Genomic DNA, 27296 nt, shown 5'->3' with positions numbered 1-27296 from the left:
GAAAAAGATTGCACAGTTATTATCAGACAAAAGGAACATAAACGACACAATAAATATAATAACTATGGTGAAACTGGCCTTTCTGATCATGCCCTGAACACTTTACATAGAATTGACTGGAAAAGCACCAGTTGTTTACATCACACCAAAACATGGTATGAATGCAAATTTAAGGAAGTTTGTGAGATTCTTATCAGCCACCCCAATCTGAACAATAATCATGGTCTAAAAATCCCAAGCATATGGAAGGCACATATTCTACCTACGGAATCATTTTTCCTAAGAGCTAACTATAAACAGGACTGTAGATAATCCAGAATCTTAAATCTAATATAACAACTGTCATGTTAAAAATAGGACATCACTATACTGTAAGAAAACTATCAATATGAAAGAATGTTTCTCCCATGTTATCTTAAATAGAATTTAGCTTTGATGTAGTTTCTAAATATTTAATTTTTAATTTTATCTATTTTTTTTTTTTTTTCACTAGAGGTCATGCCAGTTGAATAACCGGTGATCAAATCATTGTTTCTTTAGCTTACTGTATGAAATGTAACTCAGCTTGTCCTTGTATATACTCCTGATGGTGACCTTAATATGAAAGTGGAAACGTCGGGAAATTAAAATAGTTATTTATAACATGGTTGTAAAGTCCATAATTTCTAAAATGTATCATACTTATTCTTGAATCCATTCCAATCATGCACCACCCTATAAGATCCTCATTATATCATTTTTAACACTCTTTTGCACTCTAGCCACTGTAGCAGAATCACAACAGAAACCAGAACAGACATGTGCACAATAGTCCAAGTGAGGTCTTATCAAGGCCTTGTAAAGAGGCAAAATTATCTTAAAAAATGTAAAGATAAGGATAATTATCTTAAATTATCCTTATCTTTACATGTGAATGTTTGTTTCAGCATTGCAATTATCTTAATGACATCGGATATCTAATCACGTCACAGTGAATAACTTTACATTTACTGACATCCATTTTCCCATGCCCACAGTTCCAGCTTATTCAAATCATTCTGCAAATACTGCATATCAATAGTATTCCTGATTACCCCACCTATCTTTGCATCATCAGCAAATAGCTGTATGTTGCTTGTCAAATCCTTCGCAACATCATTAATGTACAGATGAATAACAGTGGACCAAGCACTGATCTTGTGGTACTCCACTGGTTATTTTAAATCTTGCAGACTCACATACCCTATATACCACTTTTTCATATATGTCAGTCAGCCATTCTCTTATCCATGCTAATATTTTATAATCCAAACCCATATTCTCCAATTTATGCACCAATTCACCATGCTTTATTCTGTCGAAAACGTTAGCAAAATCCAAAAATATCGTGGTGTATCCATTCTCCTTTCTAGTTCAATGTTAACATTGCTATAGAATGTGAGCAAGTTGCTAAAACATGACCTTACCTTAGTAAACCCATGTTGCTCATTGCAAAGTAGAGATTCACTGTCAACCCATTTTCAATTCTGAGCCCTAACCAGTTTTTCCAAAATCATCACCACCACCACTCCTGAGATACTAATCGGATGATAGTTCGATACATTGGTCTTTGCACCACCCTTGTGCAATGGAATTACCATACATTCTTTCTATTCCTGTGGAATCTTTCCTGTTCTGAGACTCATATTAAACAGCCTGATCAAAGGAATAGCCAGTTCAGCTGAACACTCTTTTAGCACACATGCTGATATCCCATCAGGCCCTATTGCTGAATTGTTATTCAGATTTTGCAACAGCTCTAATACCTCGTCCTCATACATCTGAGTTTCTTCATTTGGTAAAGAGGTAGCAATGAGCTGAATGTCATGTACACCAGGGTGATAGCTTTTAACAAAATGGGCACTCATTAATTGAACAACCTCTTCTGTTTCTGTAACCCTCAAGCCATCTGTACTTAGAAGAGTTATTCTTTCTTTTAATTAATAAATAACATGTACGTCCAGTAATAACTTTAATTAATAAATAAGGTACAGATATTTCATAGTAAAACTAATAGTACATCTTCTGTGTTACAAACAGATAGGAATGGAATACAAGTAACGAACATTCGGTGGATCACCTGTTAAAATACATTGCTGTTGCAAGCCAGGAAATGAAAGAAATTAATAAATAATTAATATTGAAGATAATTGGGTTTTTTAATGATTACGTAAAATAAAAGTCTCCCAGATTTTCGAGAGAGAGACAATCATTTCGATTTAAATTTGGTCTGTGTAAAATAGCTTCACAACTTTCTTTAAAGAGGCGTTCATATTTGAACCTGCATCTATGAAGGAGAATAGCTTTATCCCACTGGATATTATGGGTAGTGTTAATACTGTGTTGTGCTAGACCAGACTTCTGAGGTTTGTTGTAATCGATATAATATTGATGTTCTTTAATTCTTTTTTCCTACAGAACGGCCTGTTTGTCCAAAATAAGAAACATCACATTCACATGGTATTTGGTAAACCCCTGCCAAAGATAGAGATGCCAGTTTATCTTTTGTAGAAGGCAATAAGGAATAAATTTTGTTGATAGGAATATACGCGGGAATGAATTGGTACTTTTTTAAAATTCTACCTATAGGTTCTGAGATTCTTGGAATGTAGGGGATTGGAACTCTGCAGACTGATGAAGAAACCTTAGACATTGGAACATAAGATTCAATTATCTGTTGGATTTGATTAGGGTGGTAATTATTAGATTCCATTAACTTTTTAATGATGGAAAATTCTTGTTGTAAGATTTCTGGAGAAGAGCAAGCTTTATGTGCCCCATTAATTAGAGGTTTAAGAATGCCAAATTTTTGAGAAGTGTGGTGAGCAGACTTTTTATGAATGTATCTGCCAGTAAATGTAGGCTTTCGAAAGACGCTTGTTGATAAGGTACCAGAGGAAGTTCGAGTAAGCAGGATGTCCAAAATTGGTAAAGTACCAGAATTTTTCTTTTCCATGGTGAATTGGATATGGTGGTGAAGGCTATTTATCTGTTGTAGAAAGGTGGAAAGCTCATCTTCAGTATGTGACCAAATGGCAAAAATATCATCAACATAATGATGTCAAAGTGATAGTTGAGGGTGAATGGATGAATACATAGTCTCTTTGAATTGTTTCAAAAAATATTTAGCCAGAGGTGGAGACAAAGGGCTACCCATGGCAGTACCTTCAACTTGTTTGTAAAACTTGTTTTTCCAACTAAAATAACCTGAACAGATAACAAATTCGAAAATATTTGTGATATCTTGAGGGTAATTTCATATAATAATTTGACTGTGTCAACTAATGGACACATGATGATATCACATCATTTAAAAAGAAAAATTCTGGTAACATCAATATTATATTGATTACAACAAACCTCAGAAGTTTGGTCTAGCACAACACAGTATTAACACTACCCACAATATCCAGTGGGATAAAACTATTCTCCTTCATAGATGCAGGTTCAAATATGAACGCCTCTTCAAAGAAAGTTGTGAAGCTATTTTACACCGACTGAATTTAAATTGAAATGATTGCCTCTCTCTCTCTCTCTCTCTCTCTCTCTCTCTCTCTCTCTCGAAGATCTGGGAGACTTTTATTTTATGTAATCATTAAAAAACCAATTATCTTCAATATTAATTATTTATTAATTTCTTTCATTTCCTAGCTTGCGATAACATTATTTTAATAGGTGATCCACCGAATGTTCGTTACTTGTATTCCATTCCTATCTGTTTGTAACACTGAAGATATACTATTAGTTTTAGTATGAAATATCTGTACCTTATTTATTAATTAAAGTTATTACTGTGGACTTACATGTTATTTATTAATTATTATACTATACCACAGGTACCTCTAAAAATAAGAATTCTTTCTTTTACTTGCACCATATCGATAGAATTCTTTTGAGTTGTCTTTAGCATGCAGAGATAGTTTCTTTTCATACAAAGACTTTGCTTTTCGTACAACAGTTGTGACTATTCTAGCATGCTGCTTATGACTTGCATAACAGACATGCATAACAGACATCCTTATGCACATGGTATTCCTTCCACATCAACCTTTTCTTATGAATCTCTTGCTTTATACGATTACACTTCCATTTGACTCCTACCTGTTTATTCTTCGAACTCTCAGGACACATGATGATATTATATCATCTAAGTATTGTTTAAATGCTTCCCATGCACTGTCAATATTCTTTCCATTTAGCAATCAATCCCATTCCACTGAACTCAGTGTACTCCTCAGTTGGTCATCATTTCCTGCTTTGTAGTTCAGGACATAATAACCTTTTCTGAATGGAACATTGATCAACTTCTCAAGTGAGTACCGCGTTATCACTGTCACCAACCGGAGGCAGAATAGTTATGTCTTTAACTACAGCACCCTCTGACACTATAATCAAATCTAACACTCTTTGACCTAGAGTTCTTTCTGTCACATGCTGCTTGACAAAATTGTCCTGCAACAGCTCAATAAATGCATTTTCATTCTTCCCATGAGATTCTACTGCTGCCCAATCAGTATTTGGATAATCAAAGTCTCCTATTATGATTACTCTTTTTGCGGTCATCTTTTCTATATGACGATGCATTTCTTCATTACTAGCAACAGATCCACCAGGTTTGTAACAACCCACTATGTAATTGATCTTGTTGGATTCTATCTCACACCAGATGGCTTCCAACTCATTGCCACATGAATACTTTGTAGAAGTACTACAATCATATGTCTCAACTCTAACTGGATTCAAATCATCTAATATCATTAGCAGTACACCCACCCCTCTTCCTCTCCTATCCTCTCTATCCTTCTTTAAAATAGAGTGTATCCATTACACTCGTTACCAGTTAGTATGTCCAATTCTGATAGCCAGGTCTCACTAATGACTACAGTCTGAGGTCCTAACATGTTGACTAAGGCAACAAACTCTACCCCTTTGTTTCTGATATTCCTGGCATCTGTGTACAGACAATAATCCACCTGCATGTTCTTTTGTGTACTCTTGTCTGCAGTCTGCATAACATGGTTGGACAACTTGCAGAACTCTGTTCTTCTCTAATGTTGCATCTTTACACACGCTTGATGGGTCCAGGTCCAAGACAGATGAACACAAAGACAAAATCGTTCTCTTCTCATCAATATTTCTATGATAAAACCCATTCCTGTCATTAACACAATTATATAACATTGCCGCTCTTACACTCACATTCTTACCATTCTTCCCTTTATAATTTTATTTCCCTAAGTCTCGTACCAGTTATTAGTTTTTCTAGACTCCTGATTATGTTTTGCAACTTTACATTAATGTTTTTATTAAAGATCTTACTGATCTTTATTTCAAAAAGACCATACTTTAGACAAATTAGAACTAAGTGATTTCATTTCCATATGTTTTTTTGTCAGCCAATTATTATTTTTTCTTAATAAGTTTGAAATTCATAAATTAAACAAATATTTGCATATGAAATAACCTTCTTGACTAGGCAACTTGTGTATAGAGATTTGATGACTTCCCTTGAAATACCTCTATATTAAATAATGCACACATTCACTTCCCAGGTATGTATATTGCCACGGATTATGATGGTCATACATATCTATGCTGGTTTGACCTTTATATAAATTTCATCACTGAGATCTGTCTACGGAGATAGTGAGAGTTAACTTGATAGCAGAAATCATTTTTTCATATACCAGTAAAGAAACAGTGAAGAGGTTTGCTACAGCTATTTCTAATCCAGATTTTTTATCAATATGTGAGCAAAGATTCATGATGTAACCAAAGTAGTGCGTAAATGTCATGTTGGAGGCTTAATGGATTGTCCATTAAAGTCATATCTAGGTGGTGCACCCTCTATGGGCGATTGTAGGTGGCCTAGAATGTAAGGTGGGATGATTAATGTTTCCCAAATCTTCGGAAGTTTAATGCAACCGTATTTATTTGGATTTGGTTGATTTCTGAGAGCTGCTGCAGATTCTAAAAATAGTCTATCTTTTTTGAATTTGCTTTGGTGGAGCATCGTGGTTTTTTCCCAAGAGATCCTGTGGATCATATCCAAGACATGGTCAGCCAGGCCTGACTGACCATAGTCGTGGTTGCAGATGTATGACTTGTGTTCTTCTAGGCGGATGGCTGCTGATCTACCTCTCTGTCCAAAGTACACCTGCTACAGGAACAGGATATTTTATAAACTCCAGGCACTGAGAGAGGAGGGAGTTGATCTTTAGTCACCCACGTGGTTAGCTTAATATTGTGTGGTATTTGTGTATATGTTACATTAGTTTTTTGTAATCCTTGAAGATATCTCAGTGACTGAGATGAAATATAGGAAGTATTAAAATCTGTTTTAATCCTTTCTGTGTGCTGTATACAATCCATTAAGCCTCCAGCAATGTCCTCACAGCACTTAAGCCTTAACACATGGATTCTAATCATTCATGGAGAAGAAATAGCAATCAAATCTAGACAGTATGGTAAGTCGAAACTACGACTATCTAGGCAACTAAATAGGCTTGCTTTTTTAAAAAGATGTTGGGATATAAGAGTGATACCCAACTGCATTGGGTATCACTGTTTAAGCAAAAGATCAATTTTCATTCAAAAAAAGCCCTCCACATATATAACCACGCCAGCTTTGCACTGCTGCTCACACCACCCTCTCTATGATGAATGCCGCCATTGGCTCCTTACAATCACAGCTCTCCGTGGTACTTAACCCTGAACTTTGGTCCATTCTCTCTGGCATCTCAGAAGCTTCTGCACAGAAACAATTCCAAAAAATAAGCATATCAAAAAGTATAACAACCTGTGTAAATCCAAACCGCAACCCCTTCAGACGGTAGTTAATTTATCTTCAAAAAGCTCAACGACAATGCCATCTGTGCCCTAAGCCTCGGCCACAATTTTGCCGTCACACTGAAGAAGTGGCGGTGCTAGATTTAATATATAACATCGAATGCAGGATCTGTCACTTAGTGCTGGAGATGGCAAATAACATCAGACTTGATGTTGCCAACATTCTTGCCCATTCGTTGCCTCCAAAAATTAATTTATTCTCCGGCCAATGCACTGCTCTCAGGAAATTACGGAAAGACAAAGGTATCATCATCACCAGAGCGGATAAGGGTAATGCCAAGGAATATAACCGAAAAATGGAGATTATCCTCCAAGATCGCTCTATATCTCACTAGAACACGATCCCACAAAAACACAAGTTAAAAAAATTAATAAACTTACTTTAAAAAGTATCCTCCTAGCCTCTGGACATTACGAAAAACTCGAAACGTTCTGTTCCCCCCCCCCCCCCCACGAATATCGATTTACCAAAAATCCACAAATCCAATTCCCCCCACCCCACTGGACTTACCACATCCTATATAAAAAAAACTCGACCCATTTTAAAACCCTAATAGAAAATCTAACTTTAAATAACACAGACATATTGGTATTGGTAAGATTTGACATCTCTGCACTATTTACCAATTCGTGTGTAGAGGCTTAAGTGCTCTGAGGACATCATCTTGGAGGCTTAATGGATTTTTTACATTTTTACAACACTCAAAAAGGATTAAAATAGAATTTAATGCTTCCTATATTTTGTCCTAGTCACTAGGACATCTCGGGTATTCCAAAATCAACTAATGTAACATGCACACAAATATCATACAATACTAAGCCCAACCACGTTGGTGACATTAAAGTCCTATCCAGGTGGAGCGCCCTCTAAGGGCAGAAGTAGGTGGCCTGGAATGTAAGGTGGGACCTCTGGTGATGAGTGTTTCCCAAATCTTCGGAAGCTTAATGCAACCGTATTTATTAAGATTTGGTTGGTTTCTGAGAGCTGCTGCTGCTTCTAAGAAAAGTCTCTCTTTCTTGAATTTGCTGTAGTGAAGCATGGTGATTTTCTTCCATGATACCCTGTGGGTGGTGTCCAAAACATGGTCAGCGAAGCCTGAATGACCATAGTTGTGTTTACAGATGAAAGACGTGTTCCTCCAGGCAGATGGATGCTGATCTGCCTGTCTGTCCAAAGTACGCCAGCTTATAGGAACAGGGTACTTTGTAAACTCCAGCCAGAGAGAGAGGGGAGGGAGCTGATCTTTCGTAGAATGGATAAGGGTAGCAAGTTTGCGGTGGGGCTTATATGATGTGTGTAGGTTGTACTGTTTTAGAATCTTGGCTATTTTTTCGGATGTGCCATGGATGTAGGGTATGGTGATGGCATTTTTAAAATCTTGTTGACTAGAAGGAAGGGGAATGGGGGAGAAACTGATTATTTTTTTGATACTGTGATCACTGTAGCCATTGGAGAGGAAAGTGCTGTGTATGTGATTAAGCTCAGTAGCGAGGGTGGTTCCACTGGAACAAAGATTGTGGGCTCTCTTGGTAAGAATTTTAATAATGCCACATTGTTGAGAGGGGTGGTGGTGGGAGAGTTTGTGAATGTATCTGCCTGTGTGTGTGGGTTTTCTGTATACAGTGAAGGCAAGTGTATCATTAGGCAGGCATGTGACTAAGGTGTCTAGGAAGGGTAAACAGTTGTTCTTTTCCTTTTCCTTAGATGTTTTTTCCTTTTCCTTGGATGTAGGCTATTGAGATGACTGAGGAAGGAGTCTAACGTGTCTGGGCCATGAGGCCAAATAGAGAACACATCATCTGCGTATCTTAGCAGATAGAAGGTTTGAGTGGGGCTGGGTCTATGGCTCATTTTTTAAAATCTTCCATATAGAAATTGGCAGGGGGGATAGATGGCGGTTCCCTCTATCTGCTTGTAGATTTTGTTCTTCCAAGAGAAATACCCAGAGTTAATGGCGAAGAAAAAGAGATCTAAGATGTCAGAAGGAAAAACGTTTTCTAAGAGAGATAAGGTGTCAGTTAAGGGAATATTGGTAAACAAAGAGGAGATATCAAAGCTTACCGATGTGTCTGCATTATTCAAGGTTAAATTTTCTGTGAGGACTTTAAAGTGGTTCAAGTTTTTTATATAGGAAGTGGACCTTCCGGTGAGGGGGTTCAGAGAGTTGGCCAGCGCTGTTTAGACAATCTGTAGCAAGGTGCATTGGCGGCATCTACTATAGGCTTGAATGAGGAATTGGGTTTTGTGGATTTTTGGTAAACTGTATATTGGGGGGGGGGGGGGAGCGGAAAGGTTTAAGTTTTTTCGTGATGTCAGGGGGACCAGGAAGATACTTTTTTAAGTAAGATTTTTAATTTCTTAACTTGTGTTTTTGTGGGGTCGTGTTCTAGCGGGATGTAGGTAGCGCTATTGCGGAGAATAATATTCATTTTACGATTGTATTCCCTGGTATTAAGAATGACTGTGGCATTACCCTTATCCACTCTGGTGATGACAATACTTTTTTCTTTCCGTAGTTTCAGGAGAGCCGTGCGTTGGGCATACGATAAATTACTTTTTGGAGGCAAAGAATGAGCGAGGATGTTGGCTACGTAAAGTCTGATGTTGTTGGCTATCTCTGACGGTAAGCGACCGATCCCCCATTCGATGTTAACCATTACATCAAGCACCGGCACTTCCTTCAGAGCGACGGCAAAATTACAGCCGAGGCAAAGGGCGCTGATGGCATTGTTGAGCCTTTTGGAAGAGAGGTTTACTACTGTCTGGAGCAGTTGAATTTGTGGTTGTGGTTTGTCTTTAACCAGGTTGTTATATTTCTTGACATATTTATTTTTTATTTTTTTGAAATTCTCTCTGTGCAGAAGTTTCCGAAATGCCAGAGAGAATCGACCAAAGTTCAGGGTTAAGAACGGTGGAGAGCTCTGAATGTAAGGAGCCAATGGTGGCGTTTTTCACTGAGAGGGTGGCACAAGTAGGGGCGATTTGCTTGCGTAGTAATGCCAGGCTGGCACGGTTATATATGCGGAGTGCTCTTTTGGAATGGAAATTGATCTTAAGTTTAATGCAGTTCGGTATCACTCTTGTATTCCAACATCTTTTTAAAAAGGCCAGCCTATTTAGTTGCCTAGATAGTCGTAGTTTTGAATTACCGTATTGCTTGGATTTGCATGTTAAATCTTCTCCATGAATGATTAGAATTTGTGTGTAGAGGCTTAAATGCTGTGAGGACATCATCTTGGAGGCTTAATGGATTTTTTACATTTTTACAACACTCAAAAAGGATTAAAATATAATTTAATACTTCCTATATTTCGTCCTAGTCACTAGGACATCTACGGGTATTCCAAAAACAATTAATGTAACATGCACACAAATATCATACAATACTAAGCCCAACCACGTGGGTGACACTAAAGTCCTATCTAGGTGGAGTGCCCTCTAAGGGCGGTAGTAGGTGGCCTGGAATGTAAGGTGGGACCTCTGGTGATGAGTGTTTCCCAAATCTTTGGAAGCTTAATGCAACTGTATTTAAATAGATTTGGTTGGTTTCTGAGAGCTGCTCTTGCTGCTTCTAAGAAAAGTCTCTCTTTCTTGAATTTGCTGTGGTGGAGCATGGTGGTTTTCTTCCATGATCCCCTGTGGGTGGCGTCCAAAACATTTGATCACAGTATCAAAAAAATAATCTGTTCCTCCCCCATCTCCTTCCTTCTCGTCAACAAGATTTTAAAAATGCCATCACCATACCCTACATCTGTGGCACATCCGAAAAAATAGCCAAGATTCTAAAAAAGTACAACCTATGCACAGCATATAAGCCCCACCGCAAACTTGCTACCCTTATCCGTTCTATGAAAGATCAGCTCCGTCCCCTCTCTCTCTGGCTGGAGTTTACAAAGTACCCTGTTCCTATAAGCTGGCGTACTTTGGACAGACAGGCAGATCCCCATCCATCTGCCTGGAGGAACACGTCTTTCATCTGTAAACACAACAAATGGTCATTCAGGCTTCGCTGACCATCTTTTGGACACCACCCACAGGGTATCATGGAAGAAAATCACCATGCTCCACCACAGCAAATTCAAGAAAGAGAGACTTTTCTTAGAAGTAGCAGTAGCTCTCAGAATCCAACCAAATCTTAATAAATACAGTTATATTAAGCTTCTGAAGATTTGGGAAACACTCATCATCAGAGGTCCCACCTTACATTCCAGGCCACCTACTACTGCCCTTAGAGGACGCTCCACCTAGATAGGACTTTAATGTCATCCACGTGGTTTGGCTTAGTATTGTATGATATTTGTGTGCATGTTATATTAGTTGTTTTTGTAATCCCCGTAGATGTCCTAGTGACTAGGACGAAACATAGGAAGTATTAAATTCTATTTTAATCCTTTTTGAGCGTTGTAAAAAATCCATTAAGCCTCCAACATGATATTTACCAATATTCTCTTAATTGATACCTTAACACTCTTAGAAAACGTTTTTCCTTCTGACATCTTAGATCTCTTTTCCTTTGCCATCAATTCTGGTTATTTTTCTTGGAAGAACAAAATTTACAAGCAGATAGAGGGAACCGCCATGGGTTCCCTCTATCTGCTTGTAACCCCCCCTCCCTCCCCTTACCAATTTTTATATGGAAAATTTTGAAAAATGAGCCATAGACTCAGCCCCTCTCAAACCTTCTATCTGGCCATGTAGATGATGTGTTCTCTATTTGGCCTCATTGCCCATACATATTAGCCTCCTTCCTCGGTCACCTCAACAGCCTACATTCAAGAAATCCAGTTTACGATGGAAAAAGAAAAGAACAATAGTTTACCCTTCTTTAGACACCTTAGTTACACACCTTCCTAATGGTACACTTCACTGTTTATAGAAAACTTATGCACACAGGCAGATACATTCACAAACTCTCTCACCACCATCCCACTCAACAGTATGGCATTATTAAAACTCTAACCAAGAGTGCCCACAATCTTTGTTCCAGTGGATAACCACCCTTTCAACTGAATTCAACCTCATACACAACACTTTCCTCTCCAATGGCAACAGCAATCATAGTATTTAAAAAAATAATCAGTTCCTCCCCCATTCCCCTTCCTTCTCATCAACAAGATTTTAAAAATGCCATCACCATACCCTACATCTGTGGCACATCTGAAAAAATAGCCAAGATTTTAAAAAAGTACAACCTTCACACAGCATTTAAGCCCCACCACAAACTTACTACCCTTATCCGTTCTACAAAAGATCAGCTCCCTCCTCTCTCAGTGTCTGGAGTTTATAAAGTACCCTATTCCTGTAAGCTTGCATACTTTGGGCAGACAGGTAGGTCGGCAACCATCTGTCTAGAAGAACAGAAGTCATACATCTGCAACCATGACTATGGTCAGTCAGGCCTGGCTGATCTGTCTTGGATATAACCCACAGGATCTCTTGGGAAAAACCACCATGCTCCACCACAGCAAATTCAAAAAAGATAGACTATTTTTAGAATCTGCAGCAGCTCTCAGAAATCAACCAAATCTAAATAAATACAGTTGCATTAAACTTCCGAAGATTTGAGAAACATTGATCATCAGAGATCCCACCTTACATTCTAGGCCACCTACAATCGCCCATAGAGGGCACACCACCTAGATAGGACTTTAAAGTCACCGACATGGTTAGCTTAGTATTGTGTGGTATTTGTGTATATATAACATTAGGTTTTTTGCAATCCCTGAAGATGTCTCAGTGATTGAGACAAAATATAGGAAGTATTAAAATCTGTTTTAATCCTTTCTGAGTGCTGTATAGAATCCATTAAACCTCCAACACGATGTCCTCACAGCACTTAAGCCTCAACACACGGCAGTATGTAAGTGATTAGAATGAGTGGTTGATATGTTTGTATCGCTAGGAATGAATGATTTGAAGGGGGATAAGTATGGCATGAGAGAAGATATCAGAGTTTTTGAGTGTGCTGATATAAAAGCAGGAGTCAAAATTGTGGGCACATTTGCCACACTGTAGGAGTGAGCTTTCCTCCTCAGCTCGCTCCTATAGCTATTGCAAATGATGCAGTAAGTAGAAATGTAAGTACAATGACAGAGTAAGGGATTGAATGATAGCTTGTTATGAATGACCACAGGAAATGCAAGACTTTTGTCAAGAAAGAATAGTGTAAACTGTTGAAATGGAGGAGAGGGAGTTGAGCATAACCTGAACACATTCATCAGCCTGATGATTGACTTACATGCATATACTAATGCTAAAAGCATCAGGAATAAAGGTGGTGTTTAGCATTGGCAGATGTCTCACTGATGTCAATATCTCATTCATTGGCATTACTGAAAAATGGCTGACAGAGTAGGATATTGTTACAGATACAGAGAGCAACTTAATCAGCATATTCAGGGAGGACAGACAGTATGTAGCAAAGTTTTGCTAATGATTATAGAAGACAAAACCAACCAGAGTAGAAATCTCTAATGGTAGTGTGAATAATACAGGCAGTGTGTTTGAGGCTTTGGTGTGTGTGTGTGTGTGTGTGAGAGAGAGATTAACAGAACAAAATACACAATTAGGTGCTACTGCACACCAGGATCATCTGAAGAGGACCGTGAATTGCATACAGAGATAATCTTGTATATACCAAAACAACTATCATTTTATGCGAACACCTATGGGGATATGAACTGGTTGGAGGAGAAGAAAGTATCCAAGTTGAAGGAATGCCAATTTGTAGAATTACCCTGGGATAACTACCTTAAACAGCATGTAATGGAAGAGACTCACAGGCAAAGTTGAATGAATTTTTTGCTTTGAGCTTTCCTTCTATATCAGTAACCTTCTCTAGTTGATCTGCAAATCCATTCTATACTTTTATGAACAGTTGTTTACAGGTGACACTACACTGAACTAATCTTATTTAGCCTGTGCTGATCTCCAAACCATTCTTCAGGTGAAACAGCTTCTTAATAACCTTGTTAATTTCAGTGATAGGTGGTGTCAGAGAAATTAATTCTCCTGCTACCCAGATTTCCTGAAAAAATGTTTCTCTTAGTATAATTCTGATCTTTCTTTTTTTTTTTTTTTTTTGGAATAATCATATCACAAGTTTTGCTTTTTCAGTTCTATTCTCAAGAAATTCACTGTTTCCTTTAACTCCAGACATTACTTTATCAGTGAATGACTGTTCTTCAAGTCTGTAATCTGTCCAAAAACTTTTGAAGACTTTCTAACATTTGGGAGTAGCTGCCTTAAGAACCCTCGAAATGTCTCAGTGATTCACTGCATTCTCTTTCACACAGATGTTCAGTTTTTGCTCTCTGTATTTTCTGATAGCCATTTCCTTTGTTTCAGAAATGTTCCATTGATTTATTTACAGACCTATTAAGATATGCTAGGCTTATCCTTTGGAATAACCTTCCTTTCTTATGTATTTCTTGATGTCCAGTATTAACAAGTGCTTCTTTTTTTTTTTTTTGACTTTCTGCTCTATAATAGTACTAGTACACTTTTGAAAGATTGAACAACCTCTTATGCTTGGGATTATAATATATTTTTTAAAACAATTACCGTACTTTTAACATTCTTTTAAAGTTATATTGAGATGATAAGCACGCTAAGCCATATCATATATGGATTATGTGATATAGTTATCTTTTAATACCATTAATCATAATCATTGTTTTAGAATCAGCACATTGGTTAAAATATACACAGTGGTTTGTAAATTCCAGGTTTATACTCCTGAGCCCAGTGTCATGTTGGAAATTATACAGGCTGTTAAATCTGAAGGGACATTTTTTTACATACCGTTACTTTGGTCAAGTAAGCTTAAAAATTAAACTATTGTTAAAAAATTTATTGTTTTTAAATAACTGAAAATTGTAGATTTTTTTTTTATTTAACAATTTTTAGTTCTATTTTCCTTCAGTCTTTATTAAAATGTGTGTCATGACTCTCTTCAGTAAAATGAGTTTCATTTTACCGAAGACTGAAGTAGTAATTAGGTTGGCAGATAAAAATAATCAATGTTAAGATGGAGAAAAAAAAAGAAAAAAAAAGGAGGGGCATCAAAGAGAATAACTTTTATTTAATATCTGATCCACACAAAAGGTAGTATGACCTATTTCACATCGGTACCATGTGCAAGTAAACTGAACCCAAGATCAGTAACTGAACTAGATTGTTATACTCTATTTGTAGCAAATGTTTTGATTTATTAAGTTCACTGAAAATTCAGTTATATTAAGAAAAAGGAAGAGAAAGTGTTCTTTGGGCATGTTCTATTTACATTCTCTAGTGCCATCCTCACCAGAAGGGTCTTCCAAGCTGGATAATGAAATATGCAAAGTTTATTAATTAAATCAAAGCATTTCAGGGACTCGCTCATGAATTAGATAGATATGAGGTGTGTATAGTAGCAGTACAAGAGATGGATAGGGAGAAGCAATTTGAAGAAAGAGAAAGACAGCTTCTTACTACTTTATGGTATAAACAACTTAAACATAAGCTAGGAACAAGTTTTATCATCAGCATTTAAAAATTATGGCCATCTCTGATGGAATTTGAAGTTTTTAATGAAAGAATAACAAGAAAATGCAATCAAAAAATGATTCAAGATAACTTTTAACCAACCAATCATGGTGGATGAAATATATCGACCATCTTAAACTTTGCATCTATGTTATTTCAGTTTCACATGCACTTCACCTCCATGTTTTGTATGATGGATTAACACATCATGGTCATTGGTTGTTAGTGTACATGCTTCACAGAAACTGCAAAAGAAGAGAGAAAAGATGAATTCTATAAAAATATTGAAAACTAATCCTTGAAAAAATATCACAAAAGGATATAATTATCCTATTAAGACATTTAATTTCAAATACTACAAAGGAAGAAACATAGTTTTGGAAGCCATGAAGAAACCAATATTAATTGAGAAAGGTTGATTAATTTGGGCTGCATCTAGAAATCTAAGTGCAGTATTATAAAGAAAAGAATATACACAAGCAGATGTAGAAATAACCTGAATATATATTTAACCAGATGTACTATATCATAATCAACAAACAACATAGAAATTGCATCCAAACTATTTTGAGTTACAGAAACACTGAGTGTGATATTCCTATTACAGCTTGGGAAGACTTGGTGTTTTGAGACACTACAAACCCAAGGCTACATCGAGCCTAGATTTTGAGTTCAAGACCAGGTTTATCTAAAAAATTTACAAAAATGATTGTATTTAATAAACTGAAAATTTCTTTTTTGAAAATCATTTGGTTGTAAATAATTTACATTTATAAAAATATTTTTTTAAATTATACTCTCTTTTACTTAATCACTTTTTTTTGTTGCACTCCATCTGAAAAAAAGATATTAAAAAAACATTTTACATGCATGTCATGCAAAAATTTTAAATATAAACCCTGGATTATCCTTGAAGAAGAAACAATAAAAAAAAAATGTAAGGACACAAAATGGAGTGGATTATCAGATCATGAAAACTAAGAAGCAAACACCACAAATGTTTATACAGTAATCCCTCAATTAATGTGCCCTGATTAGTGCGTCATTTTTTTTCGATACCCAAATTCAATTAGTGCGCCTATATACATCTTAAAAATAAATGTTACAGATTTTAAAAATTTTCCATCTATACATTTTTATGGCTATTTTAAAAAATCACTCACCAGAATGAGATAATTTAGTTACTGATTTAAAACATTTTACAAAGTTATTTTTAATGGCATACTACACTACTTCCATGTACACTATGTATACTATGTTCCAAATTTTTACCACTAAAATTTATGTCGTCTGCTATAGTACGCTCACAGATGCGAGATCCCCTCCACACTTCTGTGCATGACAGAAGAAGGCGAATCTATTCCGATAATAGGGTAATCAATCCGTCTTCTGGGATGAGTTGTTTATTATTACACATCGGAAAATTAACTTCTCTTTTATGATCATTGTAGTTTTTAAAGTGGTAACTATTTTGCTTGTATAGCAGTTGGGAAATTTTATCTATAAAGCACGTGATTTTGCATGTTGGTGACCAATTCGTACCTCCTTCATTTCTTTCTCCCCTTCAATGATAACGTCCAAGAGTTAATTAAATCTCATTCTGAAGAATTGAGTGATTCCGACCTGCTAAATTTAGATGCACAGTGGGAAGATTCCGAAGAATATGAAGAAAATTTAACCACTGATAGTCAGCCAAAAGAGATTTCACAGAAACAATTTGAAAACATTTTCGCACAATCGAAGTTTTTAAGCAGCAATGCTTACAGGCTGATCCTGATGAAGAGAGAAGCAGTAAAATTTGCTTAGAGTATTTAGAGGCAATAGGGCCAGACCATTGGTTGTATGAAAAAAAAGAAGCAAAATGCCCGCCAAACTACGTTAGGTCAATTCTTTGTTAAGAAGTAGAATAATAAATTTTATATTCTGAATATGTTTTATTGTCTTTCAGCTTCTAGGTTTTCCTTTAACTAGACCCTGAGACATACCTTAATTCTTTTATAAAAAAAAAAATTAAGGTTCACAAAAGAAATCTGAGGAACGATTTATACATTTTCCAATAGGTTATTATATTCGATTAGTCTGTTTTCAATTAATGCGCCTGTTTTAAAGAACGCATTAGCGCACTAATTGGGGGATTATTGTACTTGTCGCAGTATGTTTACTCTAAACTTCTCAGCAATGCTTAAGAATGAAAAATGTGACCAGAATATGAATAAAAACAAAAGAAAAGTTTATTATGATGTGTTTAATCATAGTGAAGCATTTTACAAACCATTAAGGATTTTAGGCATAGGTTTCTGTGGTTTAGCAGTTCATAAGAAAGATTCCGGTAATTGGGCCACATGTTTATTAAAATAAATAACAATAAAAAACAAACCCGACAAGTTTCATAAGTCATTTGACTTATATCTTCAGGGGTCAAAGGTAACTAAAAGTTTAAACACAAGAAATGAGAAATTACTCAGAATAGTTCATTCTATGCAGTTGTGGCCATCTAACTGTTCATTAAATTAAATATCCGAATGCAGATTCAGTGCAATGCTAAGTTTGAAACAATCCTGGATGCTGTCATATTCTGTTGTTCACGTTCACATTGTCTGAGGTCTGACTTAGGTATATTTTTTATCAATGCTGACCAAACTTGGTGTAGAATAAGGCCCTGGTTTTTGTTGCATTGTATAGGAATTCTAAGTATGTTTGAAGCTTCTTTAAATTTCCTTATGTAACAATTTTTTTCAATGTAAGACATGTTTGTTTTTTTGCCAGAGTAGATTATGGCTGGTGGAAGTTGTATGGTATGCTAGGCCTGATTTGTATTCTCTTCTTTTTTGCACGTCTTTTTGGTGTTCATTCATACAAATTTCCCCTGATCTTCCTATCTGGCCTGCATAGCAGATGCCACAGGAACAATGAATTTTATAAACACCTGGTTTTTTTAAAGGATGATGTGGAGGTTTTGGGGATGTAGAAATCCACAACAGTGAATCTCCTTGAAGACCTTTTTCCTCTGGACATCATAGAGCTTTATAAACATTGCATAAAAAATACTTTTTTCATGTATCAAGACAGATTTTGGGAACAAAAAGGACTGGCTATGGGCTCCCCAGCTTTAGCTAACCTATATATGGAACATTTTGAAAATAATGCTTTAAACAATTATCATAAAAAACCAAAAATTTGGCTACTCTATGTAGACGATATTTTCATCATATGGCCAGGAACAACAGAGGAACTAACTGCTTTCAAAGATTACCTGAATAATATACACAACAACATAAAATTTACTTTGGAACAAGAAGAACATAAAAAACTTTCCTTTCTTGATATCCTAATAAAAGTCAATAAAAAGATAATAAATTATCCTTCTCCATCTATAGAAAACCACCAACACAGGAAGATTTCTTAATGCGGCCTCACACCCCACCCCTCACAAAAAATAAGTTTAATTAAAACCTTGAGGGACAGAGCTTATAATATTTCCAGCACAGAAAAACAGAGAAATGAATAATTTCAATATTTAACACAGATCCTCAAAAAAAATGGTTATGAACCTATGACATTCAAAAAAATCCTTGACACACCTCCTACAAGCATCTCGCAAAAGCAAGATTTCAAGAACACAATCCCACTTCCATACATCAAGAATGTTACAGACAAAATGGCCAAATTACTAAACAAATATAACATCAAAGTTGCTTTTCTACTGCTGGAAAGAATTTCAAGATTTCTAGATTCAAGATTCCTTATGAATTATTGTGTGTGTATTTGGCTACCTGCTTGTCATGGGAATGGGTTCAGAAAGGAGTATAAGGAAAAGTTAAAGGAATGCCATTTATAGGATCTTGTGAAGAGGAGCCTCAGGCAGAGGAAGGAGGGTATGATTGAGAGTATAAGTTGGTAAGGGGATTACCAGGCTAATGTGGAAGAGATTTTTTCTATAGAATGGAAAGAGATGGGGTAGAAAAGAGGCCATTCTTGAAAACTGTATAAAGAAGGCATGGGAAGGAGTGAGAAGGTTCTTTGTGTGGAGAGTGATTAATAGTGGAATATATTTCCTGAGAGAGTATGAATGCTGAATGAATTTAACACACGCATCCTACAAGGGAGTCTTTTGACTTCCTGGTGGCTAATGCTGATAATAAGTCCCAGATATAGTCAGAATGTTGGAGTAAACCTCCAACATTCTGACTATATCTGGTATGGAAGAAAATGATAGGAAACTGGCATGAACTGTCTGAGGGTTCTTTGAAGGAAGACATTCTATTTAACTCAGTGCTTATTTAACCCTGTCATATCTTTCTTTAAGCAGTTTTACTGGAGATGTGCTCATGATGTCAAATGGTAATTCAACATCCTCACCATACACCCTGAGAAGAGTCTGTACCTCCCATACTTCCTAACCATATACTTGCTCAGCTTCCAGGGATGATCTTGACTTTATCTCCTGACATGAATTGCAAAATATTAATTGTAACCATTGCTATAAGATATTCTTACCAACTTTTATATCTGTCACATTTCTTCAATCTGTTGTCATGTGCACATAATTCCATAAGCATAGTACCATTTTGATTACCCTCTGCTGGTAATCAAAATGGTACTCAAAATAATCTTTATGATTGTTTCTTTTCTCTGTCTCTGTGGAATCCAAATGACCATATCTGAGCATTATGGTCCTGATATAGTCTTATGCAAGTCTTGTAAAATTCATGTTATTGCAAGTCATTCTCTTCAGCATTGTAATTATCCAGCATTATTATGATGACTTCTAACTAACTTAACAGTTGAATCCTTATACTTCAACTCTGTCTCCATCACTCCCTAGTTTCATTGACCATTTACAGTAAATTCTCATTAATAAACTCTGCCTGTAAAGTCCTTACTCCAAAAAGGCATAAATTGAAAATTAAATAAACAATACATGCTCTTTGCACCACTGAATCTACATTGCATGTTGGTTCAAGTGATGTGAGACTTGCATATTGCAATCCTACCATGGAAATTCATGTTGTGAGCCTCATTCACAAAACTTAACTTCAGAACAGAGGTTCTGAATATTTTTGTACAGATTCGTATTCTAGTTGATGCCCAGAACTCTGCATTTAACAATTCTGCATTTAATTAAAAATCCTTTGTAGCACCCTCTGGTCATTCAGTGAGTGTAGTTGGTCTTCCACTGCAGGTAGCACTTGCAGTTGACTCCCTGCACTTCCATCTCAGTATGGCATCACTGATTGTTGATCTGGGATGGTCCAATTTGTCAACAACTTGCTGAACAAGATTGGCTTGTAACATAGCATCCAACACAATATCTTTTTCAAACTCTGCCAGTTCCCATCTTGCAGCCATTTCACCTGGACACAGTTGCACTGACTTGGGAGCATCATATTCCTTCAGTTTATACTAGCTACAAATGCATGAATTGTTACATAGCATGATGCACCTTGCCCGTGAGGGTGGCTGTTGACTTCTTTCCACACAGTGTACGTGTCATATGTTTATTTCCATATGCAATCCTGTCACATGCCTTATCAGAATCCAGGTGTATCTTGGCATTTGACAGAATTTCTCATGAGAGGTTATCATGTAAACTCAAAGGGATGGTTTTTCAAAGTTGGCTTCTGACATGAATAAGAGAATGAGACTGAATCAGAAAATTATTTATGTAAGTGCTATGTCTGATGTAAAGAGAGCAATTAATGTGGCAATCAGGGTTTTGGGGATGGGCTTTCCAACTCTCTTGTCACCATATTATAGAATGAAGGTAGATTGCTAGGCAAGATCTGCCTTTAACAAAGCCTCACTGTCTCTGTAGAGTAATAATGGGCTGTACCGACTCTTGAATGTGTGCCCTACCAGCCTCCTGTATACCTTGCTCCAGAGATGCTGAAGGCACAATAACTCCATTATACAGTACAAGCCTTATACAGCTTGTACTGTATAATGGAGTTATTGTGCCTTCCTTTCCTGCATCATGAATCATGTTTGTGCTGAGACTCAAGTTGTTGAACTTGAGTCTCAGCACAAACATGATTCAGGGAAATTGTAATTCTTTTGTATATTACTTCAGAACCTGTGCTGATATCACATCCTCTCCCACTGTTGCATTACTATCTATAAACTTTCATCACTAATCTCTCCTAGAAGCTTACCAAGTGTCTTATGAATGCCGCCTCACATATTTTGGACAAACCAGATCTTCGATCAAGAAAAGACTTCAGGAACACCGATACTACATTCACTACAAGTTATTCCATAAAACTGAGTCAACACAGATCACAGAACACTTTGGTGAAAGGCACATCCCGTCCACAGGTACCATTTCAGATTTGAAATATTTAAAGAGAGTTCAGAGCTCCTTTTACACCACCCAAAATTGAAACAAAACATTTGTATTTCTTTACCAGAAATTTGGGAGATTCTAATTCTCAAAAACTGTGTGTGTGTGTGTGTGGTTTTTTTTTAAATATATTGTAATTTCTTACTGTCATTTCTGGCATGGGTGACTCATAGCACGAATGGGAAATCCATTATTGTAACTTTTGAACTAGTCATAATTCACTGATTATAGTCTGATTTGAAATGAAAATTTACTGTTATCAAAATACATATCTTCTGGTTTGAAAATATAATCACTGATTATATTTTCAAACCAGAAGATATGTATTTTGATACCAGTAAATTTTCATTAAAACTTTCTTTATTATGTGTGCGTGTGTTACTAATCATTTATCTATGCAACAAAAGTCAGAAAAACATCATTTTCCTTCTCCAGAACAAATATTATTATTACCAGAGACCTCCAGGGAATTAATGCACTCAACTCCTCCAATGGTAGACTCTTCCAATCATGTGCTGTTGTATGAATGAATTTAAGAGAGAGAATCATTCTCAACTTCCATGGATACCCTGTTGTTTTCTCTCTTCACCCTCCATAAAATAAAAAAATTCGATCTACTGGTATCCTATAAAGAGCCTCCATTGGAAGGCTCTTTTTCTATTTATGTCCTTTATGGGATTGAAATGCTATCTTGGATGCAAAGAACCTTTATTATGGCTTTTCAACTGAAAACGAGTTAGCTGGTCTCATATAGAGGTGGCAAGGTTTTTTAATTCTTCAAAGCAGACAAACTGGCCAGAAGAATACATGTAATATCCTTAGTAATAATACATGATTAGGATAGGATTATATTGCCCGATCAGATTTAATCCAGTTTCAGAGATGACAAATTGCTTGGTCATGAGAGGCCATTGTGCTTAACTTGCAAAGGGAATTGAGTATCCTGTAAGACCCTTTCATAAATTTGCAGGTGTCTATCATATCACCCCAATTGCTACTGTTGTCAATTGTCAATCTATTCTCATAATCCATTACACAGATCCGGTATCATCTTTAACACCTCACTTTATACCCTTTTCATTCTATTTGCATCACCTTGGAAACCAGGAGACCAAATCTGTGCATATTATTTCAGACAAAGTTGTATCAAAGCCTGGTAAAGAGGCAAAATGACTTTCTTACATCAACCTTACATCAGTGTTCGTTTCACATTGTGATTATCATCTGAGTTGTACTTGTAATGTTTGCTATGTGACCCCTGAACTTCAACTTCCTATTAAAACTCAAAGATCCCTAGCCTGATTGGTTTCTTCTAGCATAATCTGACCAGTATAATATGCCATTGGATATCTCATCACACCAAATTGCATAACTTTACATTTACTAACATTGAACTAACAATCATTTTCAAATCCCCACAATTCTGACATGTTCAAATCATTCTGCAAGTTCTGTATGTTAGACACATTCCTGCCTATCTTTGCATTATCAGCAAATAACTGTCTCCTGTCAACTTTCCAATGTCATTAATGTAAAGATAGCAATGTATTATATCTTCCATGCTATACCTGTCAAAAGCCATGATGTATCCATTTCCATTTTCTAACTCAACTGTAACATTATTATAAAATGTGAATCATTATTGCTAAATCATTTTAAAAATATGGTAGTTTGTTTTCTAGGTTAAGGCTCTCATACAAATTCATCACAGTTGTACCAAAATGGATGGGGATAAGTTAGTTGTAGTTGATGAGGATTCCGCCTCTCTTACATCCATTCGACAGGTTTAGCAGTCAAAAAAGCCAAGTACTTAGAAAATTAAATATAAAACTACAATGTTAGCCACATGACATGTAAAAATTGCTGACAACTTCCTACTTTCAAACTTCTTGGCTTATTTTTTTATACATACAAGATTGTTTAGAAGATTTACTTGCAATATTGTAAGAATTATGTTTCTTGGCCAAATTAGGACTTTAATGACCACCTTCCATGTCACGCATGTCCGTGCATGTGTTATAGTTCTGTTGTCACATTGACTTAGTGATGTTTGTTTGTTTTCCATTAATATTAACTTCTTAACATTTTCTTCATTGGTTATTTTCATTTTGCATCTTTCGACAATGACTATTCTTAGTAATGGAAATAAATAATTTCTTTTATACTATGAAATGTTATTTTTGTAAATTATGATAAATTTTGTAATGTAGCCGAAGGAAAGAATGGGATATGCCCAAATTGTATTTTTTGTTCTTCTTCTTCTTTTTCAGATATAGTTGCATTTGATCACATTTCGAGTGAAAGAATTATATCTGTTCTGTTGTCAACAATGGCCAGCTATTCTGAAACAAATTCTGAGGTATGAACTCATTACTAACAGTGTACCCACCCTAAATAAGCATCCTGATATTTTTATAATAATAATCTTGAATTTTGCATTATTTTGAATTTTATTAAAGTTCAGGTTTAATAATGTCATCCTTTTTTAGAACAAATCTTCACACATTTAGTGATATTTTTTGGGGAGGGGGAGAGATGCAAGTATCATGATCCAGATATTTTTGGAAGGTAATCGTTTTACAAAATTGCATAGTTATAGTTATTTTATAATACAGCAATCTCACAGCTTTTGGTTTATTTGTCTTTGAATAAGTTTGAATGTCAACTGATCCTAGAACACATTATGTAATTATATATTCAGTTATTCTTTTATCTTCTTGATTAGCTCCTGGTAGAAGTGGCGTTACATCACCCTCCCCAATTGACAACATAACACTGACTGTAAGGGAGAAGAAAGAGACAGAGAGCTGCAGTCCCTTGTCTCACATCACTACCAGTTGATTACTTGAAAACAGCTTATTACCTGAGAGAACTGATATATATCTGAAAGACATTCTGTTTTGTGTTATTTAAATTTATCTGAAGGAATGTAGAGACCCAACCAGGGCTTCTGCCCTAACATTCACTTGTCACCTTCTCATGGTGCACTGAATTAGTAGTTATCTACTTGGATACTGAATAAACAAGGATGTGCTGTCAATTTGGAATTTAGCTGACCAAACTGTAATTGGCTTAAACCAAAGTGCAGAGTGATGACACAACATGACGGAGTTTCATGCCAGCTGGTGCATCAATTGGTTACAAAGCCCTCATTGCTTTCATCACTGAACCAGAGCAAACAGTATGAAGTCAGCTTCTGGAATAAATTCCAGAACATTTCCCAACTCAACATTAGCAGATGGATACTATCAACATAAGAAGCATCGATGGAAAAGAAATGGAAGCAGCAGAAGAATTGGATAAGTATCAGGTCAGCATAATATGATACATATCTAGTGCTTCTGCTAGTCTTATTTGTTTTCTTTGTTACCGAAACAACGAAGACAAAAACAGGTAGATGCTATATTCAGGTAAAGACAACGAGAGAACAGGAATAGCTATAATATTCGATATTTAAAAATACCAAGATAATCATCTTGAATGGCAGGCAATATCAAGTCGAGTGATGTGAGCAATATTAGAATGGGGAGCTGGACAATGAGACTTATTTGTGCCTATGATCCTACAGAAGATTCTATTAAAGAAGAAATGGAGGAATTTTTTGCGGAATTAGAGAAGGTAACTGACACAATGAAAAGGAAAAAGCTGGTCCTTGTTGGAGATCTAAATAGCAGAGTAGGAAATTATTACTGGACATATAGAAATGTTTTATTACAATTTGAAGAAAAGACTAAAGCTAATAATAATGGTAAGTGTCTGCTGAATTTCTGTTCAGGACATGGACTGGCTATTACTAACACCATGTTCCAACATGAAAATGCACACAAATTCACATGGAGAGAAGAATCAAGAAATAAGAAAACTCTCATTGACTGTTAATGTTGATTGTGATATCTTCATGCTGGTTCAGGACACAAAAATATACAGATTTGAAATTGGAAATGATCACTTTTTAGTTTTCATCGGGATAAAGGTGAATAACCCCCCCCCCCTTTTTTTTTTTTTTTTTATAACACATCATAATAAGTCAGTAGGAGTTCAACTGACCACTGATGCTGCATGTGTGTTTTTTTTATAAAGTGAAAAAGATTTTGTTTACATTTTTTTTTATTAAAATGAAAAAAGTATTCTGTTTTGTCTAGTCTGCAGCTACTCGCCACAGGTGAGTGGGCATGCATATTTGTTGAGCCCTTATCTACAGTATATGAGCAAAAAATCGATTGACATGTCATAAATACACTTGTTGAAAGTTCTTTGGATTTTTATAAATATATCACCACTCAGTAGCGCTGTTTGCATGACAAATTCATCACAGATATCATGATTCATAAAAATGCAATGAAAATATTAACAATTGAAAATTGAGCTCTGAATTGGGTTTGAACTGTATTTACATAAATATATATATGAGTCTGCCATGCTTAATGTTCATTTGGGTTCTAGGCATACATACAGTAATTTATGTTATGAAAGAGGGTTGGGTAAGCATATTTGTTGAACCCTAATCTTGAGCCCTTATGAGAGTACATAAGCCAAAAATGGGTTGACATTTCATAAATGCACTTTAATCGCATGTATCATAATTCAGAAAAATACAATGTAAATATTGACAATTGGAAATTTAACTCTGAATGGTTTCAGGCTGTACTCCACTTAAAAAATATATAAGTGTCTGTCAAGCCTAATGTTTTTTGGGTTCTATGCATACATGCAGTAATTTTTGTTATTAAGGAAGGTTCATATTTCTCCTTCCCTCCACTCTCTTTCTCTTATAATTCCATTCTTACTGGTAAAATAATCAATATTCCAAGCTTGAAAATTATCCATAAGTAATACCCTAAACACTAATCTTGCTGTTCACTAGTCGACTCAGACAACTTTGCCAATATTGCTGCTACCAAAACGCAGTTTATTTCACTTCCCTTTACTAATTCAAATATATCTAGGCAATATCAGATTTTTCTCATTAGACTGGCTTACACTTCTTACCTTTTCTAGAAAATGCATACATCAAATGCATTACCTCCTCAGCCTTCAAAAATCTTTGTGCCAGTCAAGATGCTACTCACAAGTGAGTGGTTAATATTATATAAAAATACATTTCCCAACCTAGAAGACTGTTCTCACATTTGGGATGGTGTAAAAAAAACTACTTGATGCTATCTAGAAAGGAGAATCCATCTAATAGGTGATCTTTAAAATCTTTTCTCACAGATTAGCTCTATTTACTTTCTGATAGACTTGTCTAATGCCTTTTCTATAGGTATTTTTATGGATACCATTCTGTTGGATTCACAATCATCATTCACAGGATTGAAGGAAAGTGAAAACACAAGCAGATACTGGTCAACATCCATAAATAGTCTGGCTTTAAACTGTCCCTGTGCATTGCATTCTTTATTCTCCAGTTTGTATACATGGAATTCTTTGACCAGTAAAAGCATATTTCTGGAACATGTATTTTCCTCATTAGCAATAGGATTCCAAAAAATTTCTTCTTTGGATGTCGGTATCCATTTCTTGGAATTTCCTTCTTTAGCTATAGTTTCCCAATTCTGAGAT

At 35.9% G+C, this 27296-nt stretch overlaps 1 protein-coding gene across 1 annotated transcript in view; it reads left to right on the top strand.

Moving 5' to 3' along the window:
• Positions 1–27296, top strand: part of LOC150107135 (small ribosomal subunit protein mS39-like) — a 369834-nt gene that overhangs the window by 200711 nt on the left and 141827 nt on the right. Inside the window, exons 13-14 of the mRNA XM_090391018.1 lie at positions 14596–14686; positions 24005–24093. Of these exons, the coding sequence (XP_090247144.1) occupies positions 14596–14686; positions 24005–24093 (180 nt within the window). The remainder of the gene's footprint in view (positions 1–14595; positions 14687–24004; positions 24094–27296) is intronic.

Source organism: Typopeltis vanoorti, chromosome 4, assembly GCF_054136105.1.
Source record: "Typopeltis vanoorti isolate ZY-2024b chromosome 4, IOZ_Tvanoo_1.0, whole genome shotgun sequence".
Classification (NCBI taxonomy): domain Eukaryota; kingdom Metazoa; phylum Arthropoda; class Arachnida; order Uropygi; family Thelyphonidae; genus Typopeltis; species Typopeltis vanoorti.
Note: the sequence above shows the minus strand (reverse complement) of the source record. Positions and strands in the feature narration are given on the sequence as shown.